Genomic DNA, 20,496 nt, shown 5'->3' with positions numbered 1-20,496 from the left:
TTCAGAGTGACATGACATTTTCTGGGACCATGGCAGTTCTGAGCCTTCATCCCATAAAATGTCAAGTCACTCTGAAGACACTGCCACCCCCTAACAACTATAACTGCTAGCAAATGTTCAAACTGCCACCATATCACAGGGAACGGTCGCAAGATAAGATTTCCAATCATATTAAGCCAATTTCATATTTACTTTTTTCTGTCAATTGGTAATTATTTAGAATATCATGACAATTGGCTTTTCAGTAACCACAGTTGTATTAAATTACTGGCTAAATGATGGATCCCACTTAATATTGTCGATATCTGATTAGCATCTCCAGATTTCTTAGCTATTAAAATTTTAATTGTTAGTGTTTAGTGCAAAACACAGAGAATACTAAAAGTGGTATATTCGCATGGCATTTCTCAAAAACAACTATTTTACTCTGTTTTTGGATACATTTTTTATTGAATTAATTAGTCCATCTGCTATTTTCATAGATATCATATCAACTATGTTTCATTTCTGTGACACAAGAACTGAGGGTATGTTGGCAATGGCAAATTTGCAAAGGAGATATTTCAATTTGCATTCCAAAAGATCTACTTCTTCCTCTCTTTTTTTTGGCATATGCGGGTATGTAATTTGTTCATATGTACATATAACCATCAACGTGTACCTAAGTCATATGGTTATATGTACATATTGTGGTATTTTTTTTTCTTTTGTAGGTTTGATGTAGATTACATCACAATGACTTAGCTTCTTGCTTACCCTCCACCCCATTACTGCGTTATTTTCACGACTATGCCATAACAAGAAACTTTGCTGTGAAATCAGTTGTCATGCATTTCACCATGTCCCGAGCCTTGATAGACCAACACTTCTTTCATTGTCATATGTACATGACTCCACACTAGTGAGATACTTTGGTTGGATATTGAAATGCTCAATATAGTCATCCAAGTACTTGACAAACATGTTTTTTGGTATGTATGTTGGTGCATCTGCTGGGTATGACATGTGTAGTAATTCACAGAATTCCTTTGCAAGATACAGCTTGAGGCGATTGTAGGCACGATGCCGCCAGAGTGACGCACTGCAGTTCTCACGCTCGATGATGACATAGGGAATGGAGAATTGGCTAAGGCTCGCTGTTGTGGCAAGGCCTGCCGGCCCAGCACCAAAAATCAACACTGTGACATTCTCCGTGGCAAAAACAAGAGGTTGCAAAGTTGTTGGATGTGCTGTGGTGGTAGGATGGGATACCTAGTGTAAGATGAGATAACCCTTTGCTTGCCCGATGGATGTTTGGACGGGATACTCACTGGGATATATATACTTATAGATTTCACGTGCCAGTTCTATTTTGTGGTCGTGCTCAGATTAAGAGATGCATGAAAGGTAACGACTAATTGACACATATAACCTGGTGAATATCTTATTCCTTTTGGAAAAGAAACCCCATAATGGCATTGTTCGTGTAAAAGCATATCCTTGTAGTCTTGTACGAAATACTCCTAGGTAAGAAAGCAATTCTGATCAGTTACAGTTCTTTTGAAAATACTAACCGGATTAATTTGCATATGCTTAGACCATAGCTTTTTTGTGTTTCTTCCCATAACGAATAAAGATATGTGTTCTGAGAATGATGTTCTTAGAGTGTATCTTTCCTTTCACTGCAGTTATAGACAAAATGAAGATTAAACGTGATAGGATAAGAGGTTGAGTCAGGTTTCTCAACAAACATTTACAGATAAAATCTTATTTGATTTCCCTAGGCAAGAAATGCAGCCATATTCTGATACTTGGGTAGTAATTCGTCTGCTCAATTTTTAGGAAACTTTTACAATAATTAGTACATTTTCAATCCAAAGTTTGCCAGAATCAACATGTATGAAAGTATTTTTGTGTAGGTACTGAATATCGAACAATGTACAGTTTATGCACCAGAACCGAAATGATAAAGAGCCAAAGAAAAAAAATACACCGGCACACAAAAGCTTAACCTCCTCTAGGAGGTCCTCAACAGTTCTATACACCAGATATTGAACCTTCCATGGACTGTCCCTGAAAATTGCATCGGTTCTTCTCAAGCCATTCATTCTAGATGATTGCAATACGCACTACACCAAATTCATGAGTGTGTGGTTTATCCATGTGGTTTATACGCAAATTCCACCACCCAGGTTACCATTTTAAGCCATATGTAATGAGTTGGTTGGCCACTTATGAGACACACAATTCCTAACACTCTGGAAAAGTTGTAGTACTCGGACGGGTTGGGATCCACTGCGACGTCAATCCGCAGAACATCCTTGTAGATGGGGCGGCACGGTGAAAATCGCCGACTTCAGGCTCGCCAAGGTGCTCCAGCCCGACCAGCCACGCACTTCCACCAGCGTGACAGTGTCCCGTGGCACACGCGGGTACCTAGCCCCCGAGTGGTACAGAACTCTCATATGAAACGAAGCAACACAACAAGCACCCAGGTCGCTGGGAACATGACGAAGAATTCAGATGTCGAATGCAGAACTGCAGATGGCATAAAATTGGTCGCATCTTGCAAGAGAAGGTGGCAAACAGAGTACAATATACACGAGTGAAGTTGGAAAAATGGTACAAAGTACAAACACGGTGAGATTATTACTTCTGGACTAACCTAACCCTCTACCTTCCATGTTCCCATCTTTGGGGGGAGCAAAGACCTCCTATTCACCCCCCTGAACCAAGTTTCAGGCGATTTCAAAGTGTTTGCTTCCTGGTGAGCAGATGAGAAACTGACAGTCGCATGTTTTGCGGCCTCGATAATCTCCTCAGCAATCATTCACAAATTTGTATCCAGTGTTATTCCGTTTAGGCCTTCTGAATAACTCTGAGCTTTGCACTTCTACACCTTTGATTTAGTTTCTCTTCCTCTTGTGAAGGGGTTGTCGGTCTTTTTGTCAGGACAGTGCCGTTGGTCCCTTGCACCCTCTGCTTAAACCATGGCTCATCTTCGTCGTCAATGTCAGCGCATACCAAGTCTTCCTCATCATCCTCTGCTTCATCCCCACGAATAAGCTCCAGGAATGTCTGCTTGACAATTCTGTCCTCTAAACTGTGGAATGAGATTACAGCAAGACGGCCATCTGGTGCTAGGCAGTCAAAACACGAATGGAGTGCGTCTTCTAAAGTTTGGAGCTCATCATTAACTGCAATCCTAAGGGCTTGGAATACCCTTGTTGCAGTTTTAATCCAGCCTTGCCGTCCTGTAGATAAACTTGTTGTGAGATTCTTATTTAATTATCTCCAGCTTGCAAAAATAGCAATCTTCTTTTTTTTTTGTAGAGAAGTTATGTATAAACTACAGGACATTTACAAAGTAGCAAGAAGAAATTTGCATAAATCAAAGGATCAAATGGTCAATAAGAAATCATTATTTTCTTGTAAATTCCACAAGAGTTCATCGAGCAAAACAATATATATATATATATATATATATATATATATATATATATAAACTTGCATGGTGTTATCACAATCATAGAAGGAAACCTCAAAGTATTATCATAATCATAGCTTCATACATACCTCCTGAAATGGTGCACGTTCTTTGGATAAGTTTGACAAGCTCGCCAGTAGAGTGTAAACCCCCTGTTTTCCGTTCTTTAACAATTCGCCTCTGAAGGGATTGCCAATTGCTTTCCTCCCCATAATCACGGAGGATACGCCCAACTTCAAGCTCGGGCCAAGAGTTCAAGATATCTTCTGCTGTTAAAGTTGCCTGTCTAGTTTCAGCTATAGGTTAGAAGCAGTACACAACTGTAACACAAAACATATATCAAGGTGGAGTTGTACCATTTGGACATTACTAATTCACCAAGATTGACTCAAACATGAAGTAACACACAAAAAAATATTCCTGGATATTTTGGACATGGCAAGGTCAATATATGGAACTCGTGCATGTAAATACAGACAAAATGAAACACAACAGAAATGAACTAAGTGCAACTGTGTTTTACAAATTCCTAGATAGACTGTGTGATTGGCATTATGACTACGAGCGCATCTAAATAATTACAGCTCATGCTATCTGCCAATAAAATGATCTTTTAGTAAGACAAACTAATATTGGATATAAGTTGTTTTAATCTTTAGTCATGCAAGTTTGCAACACTGCGTGATTGTAGTAAGTAGCAAAAAGTATATTGCATCCATACATGGTGCATTCTGATAATAAGTGAACAAAGAAATGACCAGTAAGGCTGTAAGTAAGACTAAATCAACACTGACTTGAGGACTTGGGCCATGGCAGGAGCGTTTGGAGGACAACTAGTATCCGAGTAGTCGAGTAGCGTGTGGGAGTGGGGTGGAGGCTCAGTTAGGGTCGGCTTGTGACTCCTAACTAGCACAATTGTAGTCTCTTGTACATATATTTCTCTCTTCTATAAAGCTAAGGTACGCCTTTGGCGTACCCTCGAAAAAAAAGACTAAATCAACACTGACCTTAGGGTCCATGCGCATGTCAAGTGGACCATCATTGAGCACACTAAATCCTCTATCTGACCTGTTAACCTGCGCAGCAGACCAAAAAAATTTGGTCAGCCAATGGGAAACTTAGCAGTCTTAGCATCAGTTTCCTCACATTTTACTTATTTTTTACCTGCATGGATGACATGCCAAGGTCGATGAGGATACCGTCAACTCCAGACGAGCCATCCGCCAGGCTCTCGTCAACGCCACCAAGAACATGCTTGATGTACTTGAAATTCTTGACGTGAGTATAGGCGCGTAGTGTCCCTTGCAGAGCATCTTCTCCCCCTTCCCCAGTTGCCCTACTAACAAGGAAAGCCTCGATGTGGCGCTGGCCAATCTCCAGCGCAGAGGGGTCGACGTCCATGCCAACGTGCAGCTCCATCTCCGGGTGCGCCTCCATCATCTGTCACCCCCAAGACGCATTCCATCAAACAGCTTATGGGCACAAATGAGCACGTAAAATTGAAGCCACAACGAGTAGAGGCATTCGATTCTACTGAGCACGAACAGATTGTTCCCACGACAACATAAAGGTAGATGCGAAAGGAAAGGGATTACGGACGGCGAGGGAGTGGCCGGCGGCACCGAGGGTGCAGTCGACGAAGGAGCGGAGCGGGAGCGGGCGGCGGAACGCGGCGAGGACCTCCCCGAGCAAGACGGGTACGTGGTGGGAGTGGGAGTGGCGGCGGTAGAGGCCGGGGTCGAAGGCGCCGGCGGAGCGGGTGCGCCGCTTGAGGTGCTCCTCCAGCTCCCGCCGCTGCGGCCGCCACATGGTGGTGTCCTTGGCCTTGTTCTTCGCCCTGGTCTTGCCGGTGGATTTGCACGAGACGGCATCGCGCTTGCGGCTGTGGGGAGCCGCCGCAACGGCGGCGAGCGGGCGCGCGCCGGGCGGCCGGAGGTGGAAGGGGACGAGGCGCCGCGCTGCCGTCGCCATCAGGAGTCGCGAGCGCGCGAGGAACGGATAAATAGCGTGCGCCGCAGGGTGACCGTCCGTCGTCTGATCACGGATGGACGGCTCAGATCGGTTCGGTGCCTAGTCAGAGCTTTCAGATACAACAAACTCAGCTGGTTCGAATTCGTAGTCTATGGATACATATAACGGGATTACTGAATCAAAGTCAGTCCATGCTATAGTCGTTAGATATTATACAAAACTCCATGTAATTTTTTTAAAATTTTTCTTTCTTCTTTTTTATATGTTCTGTCACTTGACTGAGAGTCTCGTTGGATCGAGATCTTGCCACAATCCTATATATAATGGCATCTCCAGGTCAGCCGCCCAGAAAACTGTTTTTAGAACATTTCAATCCAAAATAATACTCCAGCAGTTGTCATATCTCTATGTTTTTGTGGTCTCAATTTGAGGCAGACCTAAACTTCAACCCCTTGCGCTGTAAATATATAGCACGCAAGCAGTTGCGCAAAACCAAAGTTGTGTGATGCAAACACCAAACCGCCAAGTGAAACTTCCTCTCGCCGCACTCCGGCTCTCACCCCGACCGTCGCCAACTCAATTTCAGCCGCCAATGGCACCGTTACCGGTCCACTGCCGCCACCGACCCGCCGCTTTGGACGGTCGCGACAGCCCCACCAACGCACCTATTCGGGGTCCCCGTTGCGCCGATCCGGGCCGGTTTTGGTATAATTTTCTACTTCCTTTGTTCCTAAATACATGTCTTTTAGAGATTTCAATACGGAGTGCAGACGGATGTACTCCCTCCGTCCCAAAATTCTTGTCTTAAATTTGTCCAGATACGGATGTATCAAGTCACATTTTAGTATTAGATACATCCGTATCTAGATAAATCTAAGACAAGAATTTTAAGACGCGGGAGTATATCAATATGAAGTACATACGGATGTATATAGACATCTTACTATGTATGAACTCCATATTGAAATCTCTAAAAAAGACTTATATTTAGAAACGGGGGAGTATTATACATCATCCGGTTGAAGAAGAAGATTTTTGGTGCCATATTTTACATCTGTTGAAGAAACATAATTTCCAATGCTCTTAAAATTCTTCTTTTTTACCTTAAAACTGCTTTTGAGTGCCCTATTTTGCAACTCATAAACTTGTTTTCGTGCTCAGGCTACATGAAGCTTCTTTTTAGAAAAAGATCAAAAATAATGTTTCACTGATTCAAAAATTCTACACATGTGTTTTCTCATGAAATTTTACACATGTAGTGTATATCCATATGTCAATGTGGATTTTGTTTAAGAATTTTTTAAACTTTGAAATATAACTTTTGAATGTTTCAAACAAAGGGCTACATGTTGAGCACCAAAACAATGCACTCTACATAACTGCATATAGCTAACCAAGCACGGCACTTCACTAGAAAAAAAAACAAGCACGACGCAATTTGCAAATATTTGTAAAACCAATTTGAAAACAATTTGGATGCTTGGGATGGCAAAATTTCAGACAAATGGCCGTACAGATTTCTGCACAGCTCTAATTTTCGTCATGGCACAATAATCCCCACATTCAAAATTTCCAATGTGATGATCTGACTGGACAAATCAAGATCATGCATTACCTTGCAAGAAAGGAGGGGCAAAGAAAGACGCAGGATTTACTTTCCTTTATACTTTCAAAATAAAGACTTGTCCTACAAAATGGGAGGGGGACATAAATAAACAGAACCATGTCCAGTGCCCATCCCTCTACCTTCTTTCTCCCTACTATACCCCTCCTGACCGAGGTGACAAGAAACCAGAACAGAGGAGGGAACAAAACAGCAGCAGCTACAACCATTGTTTTTCAACAATAGAGGATCCAGAGACCTATTATACATGAACGTCAGACGACGGAGCAGGCAAGCAGCAAAAACAAGATTAATCCAACTAGTACAGGTCAAACGAAAGAATCACCACACCCAAGGGGCCGGGCCGGTTCCTATCGACAACATCAGCGGCACAGTCAGCAGGGCGCAAACAGTTACCACCTACTGTGGTGCACTGCGCCCTTCACCCTTCCTTCGGAGAATGGCAGGCTTTCAAGCCCCTATGTTAATCATCGGCGAAGAATGGCCAGCGTCTTCTTCCATCTTCCAGGACAATCGGTCGACCTGGATCCTCTAATTCAACGACCCCAAGTTTCGACTTGGTGTGGGGGATGAGAGGACTGAGACCCTGCGCACTTTCCTAATCTTCTTTCGACGACGGTATACCTGTACAGATGCAACTAATCATGTTGTAGCAACCTCTGCTGCTCTCTGTCTCATCATCTCATTAACAGCAGCCCTCCTCCGGGAATCAGACTGCTGTTGCAGCCTTCTAAGATGCTCTTTGAGATCCCTGTATGGTTACCAGAGGTGGAGGTCAGATGTTACTCCAGAGACGATTGAAATACTGTATGCACAAGCACAGGGGTGGTGGGAGGTTAGCAGGACAAATGAGAGATGCGCCAACACACCTGCACCGCGGTACACTGCATCCTGAATCTCTGCAAGCTCGGGCATGGAGCTGAAGCATGTACCACATTTTCTTGCACAGGGCACACCCTCCTGAAGCACGCGTCTTGCACTGCATCCCATGCCGAAATAGTCCCTTGACTTTACGGCAGTTAGGATATTGGCAGCTGCCAGAGCGGCATGTAGAGGCATGTACCAGAAGATCGAGCATTTTCCTTAGCTGCAGGATGATGGTAAAAGGAAAATCAATGGTGGAATTATTTAACAAAAGGATTGTAGTGGAGCACATGACTTATGCACAATAACTACTTTACAAATTGCAGCCTCGAAAAGTAAAGATGCACATGTTGACTGTTTCCACAATATTATGATGAACAAATGAGAATGCTGGAAGAATATTTATGTCTTCCAATTTGTAAAGCTCCGGCTTAACTCAATTATTACAGTAATTAAATGCCTGCCAATTACTCCCTCCGTTCGTAAATATAAAAAAGAATGGTATTTAAGCTAGACTGCTGTCAAGTTTATTTAATGAAAATAAACAGAAAGTCACAACTTCAACAATCGCAGGTTAGGAACAATTTTACTAGCGGAAATCGTCTGAAGGGGCTTACCTGTTGAACACGCATTTGCCGGGCTTCCTTGTTTTGGGCATCACGGTCGGCAACTGATGGATGGTTTGTCAACTTGTGAGGATGATTGACTGCTCCTTTTTGGTAACAACCATTGCACACGTCAAAATCTGGACAAATTTCACACCGCCAGCCTTGACCAGTTTCAATATCATGGCTACAGACATTGCATGTAGTGACAAACGCTGGTGCAGTGGGATTATGTAGGTGATACAACACCATCATTGACGAATGCTTAGCACGGCGAAGGGTGTCATATTGGTAATGGTTCCCTTGACAAAGACTGAGAAATGCCTGCCTGGTGTCAAAAAACTCACTTTCCAGAATATCGTCTCTATCCTTTGTCTCTTCAGGCACCCCAACAATGTCAACCTAAGACATCAAGTTATATGTTACTAACTTTCTCTTTCTCTAAAGAGAAAAATGAGTCTTGTTTACTTACTGGATGGAGCTTATGTGTGTCTCTACTATTACTTGGATGCCTCTCCCTATCTTCAAGCTGTTGTTCTGCACTGTAACACCTGCAACAGGAAAATACTAAATTCACGAAGAGAACTTTAAAAGGTTTGTCTAACATGGCAAGCTGTGTAATTACAAACAATTCATCCCAAGGATAACTCTTATATACACAATTTTCAAGCACATGTAGTTATTTTCATAACAATCTCGGCAGTCAGCTGGGTTATTAAGGTGTCACCTCACCCCGACCTAGGCCGGTGATGCCATGGTTGGGGTGGATACCAGGCCCCCTTGCTTTTCCAGGGGAAGATTAAGCGGTCATCTGGGGTTCCCAGGAGTCACCCCGGTTCATTGCAAGTCACCTTGGGTCTGGAGAGATTGACTCCTTCAGGGTCCTGGTTTCATAGCTTGCACAATGACCGCTGCTAAGCCTTTGCTCCTAAGCCACACGTTTGATGAGACGGCACCTCTCCATGAGAGGCCTGATAGGATCAAGGAGGGTGGGGGGAGGAGATATGGCCACCGGGGATTGGCAAGGAGTAGAAGCCAATGGCCGTGGAAAGTTTTTGTGGGTGCCAAGAGAAACAGATTTGCAGATCTGCCTTGTTTTCTCGTTTCCTGGTTTGTTGGGTATCTTGATGATATGGATACAATTTGTTGCAACAGAAAGAACAGGGATCATGCATGGCGTCAACAACGAGATGTGTAGGGACTAGGGATACAGTAGTTTGTGTGGTAAACAAAGCGTCCTTAAGCACATATTTGTTAAATGTTACAACTTAAACTGCTGCTTTATAAAATATAAATATAATTTTCATGCAAGTGCCTTGATTTGAGGCACCTGGCCCTGAGAAAGGGCAATAATGCAAAACTTGTTGGTTCATACAGATCGCATTCATTCAATGTTTTCGAGTCGATGAGTCGACGGGTCGCTCGGGGAGGACGACTCTAGACTAGTCGTGACTAGTCTAGACTCACGGTCGACGAGTCGACATGGCGACGAGTCGACGTGAGTTAAGCAGCAGGCAGTCAGGGGAGGAGCACAAGTGCACAGCAGCAGCAGCAACCAGGGGAGGAGGGGAGGAGCACACCACCAGCAGCAGTAACCAGGGCCAACTGAGAGATGGGCCACTAGTTATGCACTTCCCTGTGGCCCAAAAGCCCATCTAGTAGCTATATACTCCTCCGTGACCTAATCCACCATCCACACTCCCTCCTCCCTCACCACAGCCGCCACACATTCGCTGCCACTCTCTTGCCACCAGTCCACCACTCCTCCTCCCAGCGATGGATCTCTCAACTCCCCCGCAGCAGCTCTCTTGCCACCGCTCCTCCTCCCAGCCCGCTCCTCTTGCCGCTTCAGCTTCAGCAGCAGCAGCAGCAGCGCGGCGGCAAGGGCGCAGCAGCAGCAGCGAGGCAGCACAGCAGCAGCATCAGCAGCACGGCGGCGGGAGAGTGCTCCGGATCCAGCGCTGCCTCGAGTCGTTCGACCCCAAAACCGCGACTAGTCGAGACTAGTCGCTCGACTCATCCCAGGAGTCGAGTCGAGAGGCTGAGTCGGCTCTGGAACTGCGACTCGTCGACTAGTCGACGACTAGTCGCGACTAGTCGAGCGACTCGAAATCCATGCTTTCATTTCAACTGTGATCACATATACTCCTTCCATTCCTAAATATTCCCTGTCTCAAAATAAGTGTCTCAAGCTTAGTACAACTTTGTACTAAAGTTAGTACAAAGCTGAGACACTTATTTTGGGACGGAGGGAGTATAAGTCTTTTTAGAAATTTCAATACGGACTACATACGGATGTATATAGACGTATTTTAGAGTGTAGATTCACTCATTTTGCTTCGTACGTAGTCTATTGGAATCTCAAAAAAACTTATACTTAGGAACGGAGGGAATAGTATATAAGTACATGTGGCCTCTATAGCACAGGTGTCATATTGTTTATGAAATTGACTTACTTGTCACAGATGTAAAAACTTCTGCATTGATGGCAGACCCAGCGTTTTCCAGACGACATAAGGAGACAACAGTGGCTACAAGAATACTGCAAATGGACCATAATAAAATCTTCCTTCATTGGATAAATGGTTTCCCCAAGCTGCAATATCAAAATCGAATTCATGAGAAAGATGTCATCCAACTGAAACAAACAAGTGCAATTTCACAAACACAAAAGTGGGGGCTCCGAGAGATCTAGTATTACAATTACCAGAGCATAAGCTTACCTTCTGCATCAGCATAGCGTCCTTAGAAGCATTTCCACTGAGATCAGTGTGGCCAGCAGCTTTAAGAGCTCTTTTTGTAATAATTTTCTTTGTCTTACTCTTCTTCTGAAGCTTTCGGTCATCTTCTTCTTGACGCAGTTGATTAATCATATCTTCCGCAGCTCCAGGCCAATAATCTCCATCGAAGTAAGGCAAACGGGAAGCGGTAACTTTAGCCTTGCACTCTCCCATGGTAATGAAGAAATGGTCATACAGATTTGTAAGCTCAACAACAATCTCCTCCTTAGTAGCTTTCCGAAGCATGGCTAAGTACCTGAGTGTGAAGATATCAGAAATCATGCAACCAGGAGCTCAATGCAAGCAGAGTAACATATGTGTCAATCAAAGGTCTTACCACTCCCGCAGTTTGTCAGATTTTGGAGTCTTCTGAATCTCAGGATGGCAATATAAAATGTAATCTTCACCTTTCAAAGGTGGGCAAGCCCATATATAACAGCTTGTGAATCCACGCTGCTTGCAGTATTCAAGATATCCTATCTGTACACATAGATAACTGGAGTAAGATTGTAGAAAATGCTAGCTTAAAGAGGAAGGCATCACATCTAATAGTTTCATACAGGAATTTTCTGACCAGACTGGCAAGAGAAAATATTTACAACTGTGATTAAAATTCAGCAAATACAGCAACTTACCAGAATTTCATGGTAGACGAATGTACGCAAGGCCTCTCCAGTGGCTGCTTTAATCTCAGGTCTGAAGTATTTCACAGAATCCAGGTATGACAAATAAACTCGACGTTGGTTCGGGTAAGCGCAGTCAGCACCAAATTCTTGAACATACATTCCAAATAAGCACACTTCTACGCCTTCTATTTTCTGGAACAAAAGAACAGCCTGCCAAACAATCACAGGAACAGAATCATGGATATCAGAGTCGGTTGTCAGCATAATTTATACTTTAGGTACAACTTCCTACCTTGGACTTGTAAGGGAACTCTGTCGGGTAATTATCTTCTTGAAAAATTTCCAAAAAGCGTGGTTTAACTTCAACCTTCTTATCCACCGATGAAACAACTCTGACCACAAGACCTTCTGCTCCGGCGACCTAACAAATATGGAACAGTTAGACTTTAAAAGTGATGGAGGGAACATTTCTATCAAAATAGTTCATAATGATGCCAAAATGAATGGTATCTGGTGTAGTCCAAATTACAGGAAGTGAAGTTAAACCACTTCCTTGTTGATTTTTCCAGCCATTGTCAAAAAAAGTAGCACATAAATTATCAAGATATAGAACATACTTCAAGTAAAAAAGTTAAGTAAAGCGCATATACACTTCGGGTCTCTGAACTGCCAAAAAGATCAACCCTAGTTGATTTTTCAAGCCATCCATCATTTTGTAGCCCATTTTTTTGTTGCTGTGCTTTTCATTGGGTCGTAAACAATCAGCAACAAGTTTGCACTATGTGACCGCATTTGAAACTTTCAATATAAATACAATTTGGTATATTTTCCATGTAAGCCTTTAATATATAGTTGAAGCTTCCGAGCAATTAATGGGCAATTTCATACTATTAATCGATTCTCCAAAATGGCACACCTCATTACATACCAGGTTGATGGAAAATTATTAATTAAATAAACTGCTAGTTCATCCTGGTTGATGGAAAAGGTTGCAATGGGGTCTGAAAAAAATTAAACAGGCATTTTGTTTTCTGTTTTTCCAGGCAATCATTATAATAGGCTGCAATTATTTGCATGGTATTTTTATAAGGATTTACATGGTGGGTAGGCACTTAGATAACACTTTCAGGTAGCATATTTTTGTGACATAAGGTAATATACTACCAAAGTACGTTGAGGTCCCATATAACATACTTCAAGTACGCATGCACTTCCAACAAGACTTAGTTTCACTAACCTCATCAACACTACAATTTAAATTATTCGCCCGATTCTGTCTCTCCCACTTAAGCCGTTTAAAAAGCCGCTCTTCTATATGATCGCTAAGAACAGTTCTTGGCAGATCACTTGCTCCAAGAACAGCACTCTGTGGTAGAGGCATGCGCAGCCCACACTTCACTTCATTACTATAGCAATTCGGGCAAGTATACTCTGCTTGTCCTCCATCATTTCTTCTGCCATTAAACAGAGCACATATCTGATGCTGCCAGCATTCACATTTGTCACACTGAACCCACTGTGGAACGCACCATTCAGAAAGATTAGTACAAATCACGCATAACCAAAATTATAGTTATACAACCACCAGAACAGAGATAGGGAACTTACCCATTCTTCAGTTTCCTCATCATTTCTTTTCTTCTCAAATCGGGCCTTCAAAAAATTCTGTCCTTCAACCTCAATGGTGTCACCACGGGACTCATTGTAACATGGAATACAGAAAAAGTGGCGGGTGTCACCAGAACCAACAGTATAGTATGGTGCATTTCGCTTTATCCGAGCACCACAAGGGGAGCAATATATGGGTGGAGGTTCAAAAGTGAGTTTTTCCACTTTGCAGAGCTGGCATGAATTTTCATTTTCGGAAGACACCAGCAGTTGATTCTTTTCAGCTTTAGCCTTGCTCTGTCAAATGGCAAGACATGTAAAACTGTTCCTTCTAAAAACACATATTAGGGTTACAGTACAAGTTTCATCATGACAACTGCATGATGAGATTAAGAGTACTTGCACAAAAACACATGTACACAAAAAAGAACATGCAACATTTATCTCATGAAGATAAGGTTTTTTTTTCTTTTGGTACGACATAGTTCAACTTCTAGTAATTAAAAATTGGTAAAGCAACAGCGCAGTAATTTTTGTGCAAGCTTCCGTAGTAGTTAGACATTATGTGCAGAAGTGGAGAGAAATATTTTTTCACCCATTGGAAATACAAACAAACAGTAAGCTTTCTGATGTTTGCTTGTGTAAATGAGGACATTAAAGCACATATTACACATTTCAAGAAAATTAAAGGCTTTCTACCCATCTCCTATATTTACTTGACAACTGATCTTGTAATTCCGGGGGGAAAAATACCCAATGTGAAAGCAGTTTATTCCAAGTAAAAGACATACCTGGCCCACCCACAGCCTTAGACTCTCTATATGTGCATTGATTTGTTCTGGAGTGAACAACTCAGTCAATGAAACACCTTTTATTTTTGGTTTTCCTGATTTCAATGCTGTGGCCTCTGTTGAATCATTTGTTTCATTCTTAACCTCATGAACATTTTCACTTGTCCCTTTGTCAACCGGCAAGATTTCTTGCTTGACATGAGACTTCATCTCATTTGAAACAGTAGGAATGACATTGTGCCTCGCTGTAGGCACACTTCCATCAGCACCATAACCCATCTTTACGGGCTTCTGCAGAGGTCGCATGTCAGCCTTTACGTCCAACTCTCTTTTCATGTATGCCGTCTTTTTATTCTGCTCAAGCAGCTCGGGATGTGATTCCTGTAGTACAAACCCTGGGTTCACCTGAGGATTGGAGGCTCTAAGTATTTCATGCTCTGGAACATTGGGTGACGCAGGCTGCATCTTCAAACGTTTTGGAACAGATGGCTGACCATCAAAGGATTCAACAGACACTGGGTCAATGTCCATTATATCACTGTCTACCCCATTCATGATTCTTTGAGTCATATTCTGTTGAGCAACTTTTCTAGGCTCAGGGACTTTTTGCTTACTTGCATGTTCAGCTGAGAGGCGCAAAAATTTCTTTACATTACTACATACAGGACACTGCTCATCAACACAAGTCTTATAATGCTCAATTAACATTCTTGTCTTACTGCACTTCTTCTGTGGACAATCTTTTCTTTGGCAGTTGTCCAAATGCTTCACAAAATCCTGCAGCTGAACACAACGAGGTAATTTACAACTACCAAGAGGAGAAGAACATCCTTTTGCATGAAACAGCAACAGTAACCACCTCATCTGACGGAGGTAATTGATATTTCCAGTGGGCTGTTCCAATCCTCCAGCAGGGAGCTTTGGCAGTGCAGGGTCAACTGAGGTCACAGTGCAACCAGAAACACGCCAGTCAGATGAAAATGGCTGTTGTGCTCCGTCCTGGGCCATTGTTCTCTGACAAAAGTCATCCTGTATTTGCTTTTCAAGAGATAAATTGCTACTGATAGGAACCTTTTCCATTGTTTGAGGCCGCCATTGGTGCTGCTGCATTTGCTCTGTCTGTGTTCCTTTCAAAACATAACTGACATCATTCGAGCTAACATCAAGCTGCTGATTAGGGTGCAACAATGGCTGAGAATCGTGAGAACCAGAAGCACTGAAATTTTGAGATCCAGAAAGATGTCCAAACACCTGCGCACCTTTGACGTTATCGTGAGCACTTCTTTGCTGGTATTGACCCTGGAAATTTGGAAGTGCAGGAGGTTCAGTAGCTTGTGAAGATGTTAGTTCGGTGTGTGGCAAAGTTCCCTGTTCTGACACTTGCATAGAATGGCTGGAATTAAGTTGAGACTGTTTAAAGGAATTGCTCCTCAGCATAGCCTGCTGATGCTGTGAATTTGGTATCTGTTGATTGAGATGATATTGGTTTTGCACAAACTGGGAACTTGGCTGCACCTGATGTTGCTGCATTGAAAGCTGCTGTCGGAGTAGTTGTTCATGAGACAACTGAGATGGCTGGAAATTGAGTTTTTCTGACTGATCCAAAACCTCAGTTTTTATCTGTGGCTGCCCTTGAATGGATTGCATGTTTAGCTGATTGCTAAGCAGCATGGAATTCATTCTTGATCTAGACTGCAAGTTTGCAGCACCCATGTTCTGATTATTTGCTGTTGCTAAAGCAGAAGAACCAGTACCGTAGAAACTTCCTGAGCCACCCATGTCAACTGATGCTGCACAACAAAAAACGACACAATTTAGTTTGTCATCGTAAAGAGGGTAAGATATGACTTTTGCATTTTCGCTATGCATGACTGTGCATGTGTGTCTGTCGATATGGAAACTCACATCATTGGTACTACGGTGGAAACAATAACACTTTCAACCTCCATAGGTTCAAGGACTCTAGCAAACACATTAATTATGAAGCCAGTGACTCCAACAGCAAGGAACTAAAGTAAGGCTTTGTGTTTACTTTTTTAGCTGTTCCCTAACAACAATCCTCTAACAAAGTTAGCTTGTACAAATGACTTGGATAACTAGAAATTGAACATATTGCAAACGAATAATAAACCCATCACTAGCTTCTGTTATACACCCTTCATGAACATGACTTCAAGATTATGGCACAAGTCACGATGATAAGGCAATAAAAGATAGGACACGTCAGCACACATACTTGATATTCTCTGTGTTGGATGCTGATTGAACTGTTGCTGCAAAGGTCTGGGCGAACTTCCAAAAGAGGATATGTTCATATATCCTTCTGGTGCTGCATTTCTATTTGTAATTTGCGTGTTTGACCCATGCAATCCCATTCCACCATTCACATGTCCATCTGATAAACCAAATGCAGAAGAATTCTCCAGCATGCTTGAATGTATTCCAGAATTACTGTGCCCCCCAATATGATGTATTTGATGGCTGCTCTGGTTGCTTTGAAATTGCTTCTGCTGCTGCATATGTGGTGTCATAGCTGACTCACCATTGAAATATCCAGTTCCATTTGAATAGTCAGAATTAGTAGGTACATTTTGTTGATTACTGAATCCAGGAGTTGGGATCATATGAGTTACTTGTCGCTGAATACCCACTGGACCCATCGTAGATGGGACACTACTTGTGGTCGAATTTAGTGGGGCACTGGTAGTTAGATGCTGGTAGCCATTAGACATTGTACCTGTAAGGAGCAATTAAGGATAAGTAGAGCCATGTAAAATGGACCAGCAAAAAATGAGAACAAACAGTGGCAGGCAACCATATATGCTTCAGCTTCTCACAAATAATCTTCCAGTTATAAACAACAGAGACCTCGAAAGAAGTGCCCAATTGGGTCATGGATATATAAGCTATTTAGTGGATGTTTTTTTTTAAAAAAAACTATTAAGCAAGACTCCGAAAGATGTGGTGTTTTTCTACCACATAGATTGAATTTTGCCGAATATACTGCTGGGCATTGGTTACTTAGGCTAGAAACCCTACAGCATGGCCAAAAGGGAATTTCAAGTTAAGGTACAACACAGCCCTAATGATATGAGCAGAAGCTAAGTTAATCTATCCATACCAGGCATCGAGGTACCCATGTTGGCATTCTGAGGAACCATGCCTGCACCAGATGACGAAAGACCCATATTGTCTGTTCCATAAGACATTCTAGAATTTCCACTTGCACCTTGTGTGATACCAGGTGTTGGAATCATTGTGCTATAACCAGAGGAAGATGCCATCTGCCTTGACATTTGTTGGTTTTGTTGATTTAGTTGGTTCTGAGCACTCAAGGCCTTGATAGCAAACTGCAATTGTGGCTCCACTGGTTGCCTCATCATATTGTAGTACTCATTCTGCTCAAACAGCCAAAATGATGGAACTGTGAGATCAAATTTTGCTAGATCCAAACAAGAAGTAAATAAGAAAAAAGGAAATAGAGAAATATACCCTGCTTGGGAATTTTCTAAACAAGATTTCCTCTAGCCGCTTTGCGAGTTCCGGCAGCCTCCGCCTCCAGTCAGCAGATGTCTGCTTCCTTCCTATATACTCATATCTGCCAATTTACGAACAAGTATCAGGCTTAAAAAACATGTTAATACTTTCTATCAGATTCGATGTCTGCTTCCTTCCTATATACTCATATCTGCCAATTTACGAACAAGTATCAGGCTTAAAAAAACATGTCAATACTTTCTACCAGATTCGAACCATCAGCCATGGCGGCGAACCTAAAATTTTAGTTGGGAAGGTGATTCAACTGCGCCCCAGTGCCGAAATTTATATGCGGGCTCTTGTTAATTAAGGAAAGTCATAAACTTTGGTTGCGTGAGTAAGCGTGATCACCTCTATAATTTTGGGAACAAAATAAATATTCACCGTATAAACGTTGATGATAAGGATAGGCCGCATTAACGCAGTACAATTAATTAACACCCGCGCTAGCGCCTACTAAATATAAGTAGCCGAGCCACCAAAAGAAGTTTTTTTTCTTTCCTTAGAGCAGGCGCTGAAATAAGTTTGCAGTGTGGAGTGCTTACATCTTGTCGCGCATATTGGAGCGCATGAGCGCAAACTGTTGATCGACCCCCGGGGCAACAAGGCCCACGCCATCCTGCATCTGCTGGTGCTGGGGCAGGGGCATGCCGTCAGCGCCGACGACACCGCTGCCACCGCCAACAACCTGATTCATCTGCGCCCCCTGCCCGGACATCTGCCCGGACAGGTGCGCCGCCTGCCCCACATTCATTGTCGCTGGCAGCCGCGCCTCAGACAAGCGCGGGCGACGTCATTCCAGGCGCGGCGTGGCGCGGAGCAAGCTGAAAGAAGCGGCAGCCCCTACCGAGGCGGGCACCACGCGCCGGAAACCCTTCGAAAGCTGCAATATTTCTTCCTGCTGGAGGGTCGGTCAGCGAGAATTTAACCAGACAGCCCTCTCTGAATCAGGCACAAAACCCAGCCCAATTTTTCAGCATACGGAGCGCACTGTATACCAGACGGCAGCAGTGGACAGAGCGGCAGCGAGCAGCAGGCGCGAGCGCGAGCGCGAGCGATCAGGACCCGCGCGGGGCGGACGGAAGCACCCGCGGGAACGAGGCACGGGGCCGGGCCGGCGAATTGGGGCAACCCCGCCCGAAACCCTAGAATCGCGGGGCGGGCTGCCGACGCCGCGAGGGGACCCCGCCTCCACGGCAAACGGCGATTGGGGGCCGGCCGGGGCCGCGGGGGCGGAATCCGTACGACGGCGAGCGGGGCGGCGGCGCGGGGGATTGGGGATTTGGGATTGGCGGGGGACGGGGGACGGGGAATTGTCGACGCGGGGGGAGGGCTCGAGGAGGAGGAAGGGAAGGGGAGGGAGGAGTGGGACGTCGACCAATCGCGGATCTGCGCGGACTCGTGGGGAGGGAGGGCGGTCGCTGCGGGGTGGGCCCGGGCCGCGGCGGCGCAGGGCGGATGATCTGGTCTGGTGTGGTGTGGTGTGGCGAAAACGGCAAGGCGCACCGGTATATGCTGCTGGTGCGCGTGCGTGCGGCGCGAGTGAGGAAGGGCAGGCCCAGTCCAGTCAGCAGCTGCAGCGGCAGCGCAGCGGGTCGAGCGGGTTTTTTTCTTGCCGCACGTGCGCCAATGCTGATGCTGGCGAGCGAGAGACCAGCACACAGGCCCCTATTGGGAAATGGGAAGGGGGCGCTCCCGGTTCTTGCATTTGGGCTGGAAAGACGGGGGTCTTTTTGCAGGAGCCCCGGTTTGGGGACGTGGCGCTAGGGTTGGGGTGAAGTGGATTTTGGTTGTGTTGATGAGTTGTGTCTCTTTAAATTTATTTATTTTATCGTGGGATTGGATCTCGGGTGCAAAACAAAAACGGTTGATTGGGCGGATGCGAGTTTGCGGAGGCGTAGGCGTCGAGGTCTTGTTAGACGTGATTGTGTTGCCAAAGTTATGTGCGATACAGATCATGCGGTTCCTTTCGTGTCCGGTTATGTTTCGTGTTAGTATGAAAAAGGAGACTGTCGTGTATCGTGATGTCAAGCATGCGTGTAGGGGGAATGAAACCGCCCCGCCTTTTTTGTATTTTCTGCCCAAGAAGCCGCGATTTAGCGTTTAGCTGGTTCACTATCAATCATGTATGTCTATCTCTATCTCTTTCTCTCCCTGACTGAAAAGGCGTTGACTTCTGTAGGGGGTCCTATTTGCGGAAGTGATGACAGCGTGGACCGAAGTGAATGTTGGTGTGTAGAAGTTGTATCTTTTCAATTTAATATGGGATTAGATCTTCAATGAGGAAAAAAGATAATAAATTGGACGAATGTGAGTTCACAGCAAGATATGTGAAGACATGGGCATCAAGATCTTACTAGACGTGGTTGCATTGTCAACGTGATGTGCAATGCACATTGTGTGATTCCTTTCGTGTCCGGTTACGTTTCGTGCTAGTATGGACAAGGAGGCTGCCGTGTATCGTGGTGTCAAGGATGCGTGCCGAGGGGGAGAAACCATCCCCTTTTTGTAACTTTCTGCCGAAAAAAGTCGCGGTTTAGCGTTTAGCGGGTTCACTATCAATCCCATACGTCTACCTTTCTCGCGCGCGCGCTGAAAAGGTGTGGACTTTTTTAGGGGGGGTC

General features: G+C 44.2%; 2 protein-coding genes across 2 annotated transcripts; both read right to left on the bottom strand.

Annotated features, from left to right (window-relative positions):
* Positions 1-2,524: 2,524 nt before the first annotated feature.
* Positions 2,525-5,492, bottom strand: LOC125515454 (mraW methylase family protein). The gene is made up of 5 exons (XM_048680921.2): positions 5,066-5,492; positions 4,631-4,906; positions 4,474-4,542; positions 3,556-3,748; positions 2,525-3,233 (listed from the first exon to the last, which is right to left on the bottom strand). The coding sequence occupies exons 1-5, from the start codon at positions 5,435-5,437 to the stop codon at positions 2,839-2,841; spliced, it is 1,305 nt and encodes a 434-aa protein (XP_048536878.1). The 5' UTR covers positions 5,438-5,492; the 3' UTR covers positions 2,525-2,838.
* Positions 5,493-7,078: 1,586 nt separating this feature from the next.
* LOC125513313 (putative histone acetyltransferase HAC-like 1) lies at positions 7,079-19,269 on the bottom strand. The gene is made up of 16 exons (XM_048678394.2): positions 18,418-19,269; positions 17,828-17,933; positions 17,457-17,733; positions 16,572-17,072; positions 14,336-16,125; positions 13,545-13,841; positions 13,174-13,452; positions 12,229-12,357; positions 11,946-12,146; positions 11,648-11,790; positions 11,254-11,566; positions 10,987-11,126; positions 9,003-9,081; positions 8,543-8,932; positions 7,931-8,148; positions 7,079-7,812 (listed from the first exon to the last, which is right to left on the bottom strand). Exons 1-16 carry the CDS (start codon positions 18,624-18,626, stop codon positions 7,704-7,706), a joined length of 5,181 nt encoding a protein of 1,726 aa, XP_048534351.1. The 5' UTR covers positions 18,627-19,269; the 3' UTR covers positions 7,079-7,703.
* Positions 19,270-20,496: the final 1,227 nt, after the last annotated feature.

This window comes from Triticum urartu, chromosome 6A (assembly GCF_056163025.1).
Source record: "Triticum urartu cultivar PI428250 chromosome 6A, HENAU_Tu73, whole genome shotgun sequence".
NCBI lineage: Eukaryota > Viridiplantae > Streptophyta > Magnoliopsida > Poales > Poaceae > Triticum > Triticum urartu.
This window is presented reverse-complemented; position numbering and strand designations above follow the sequence as displayed.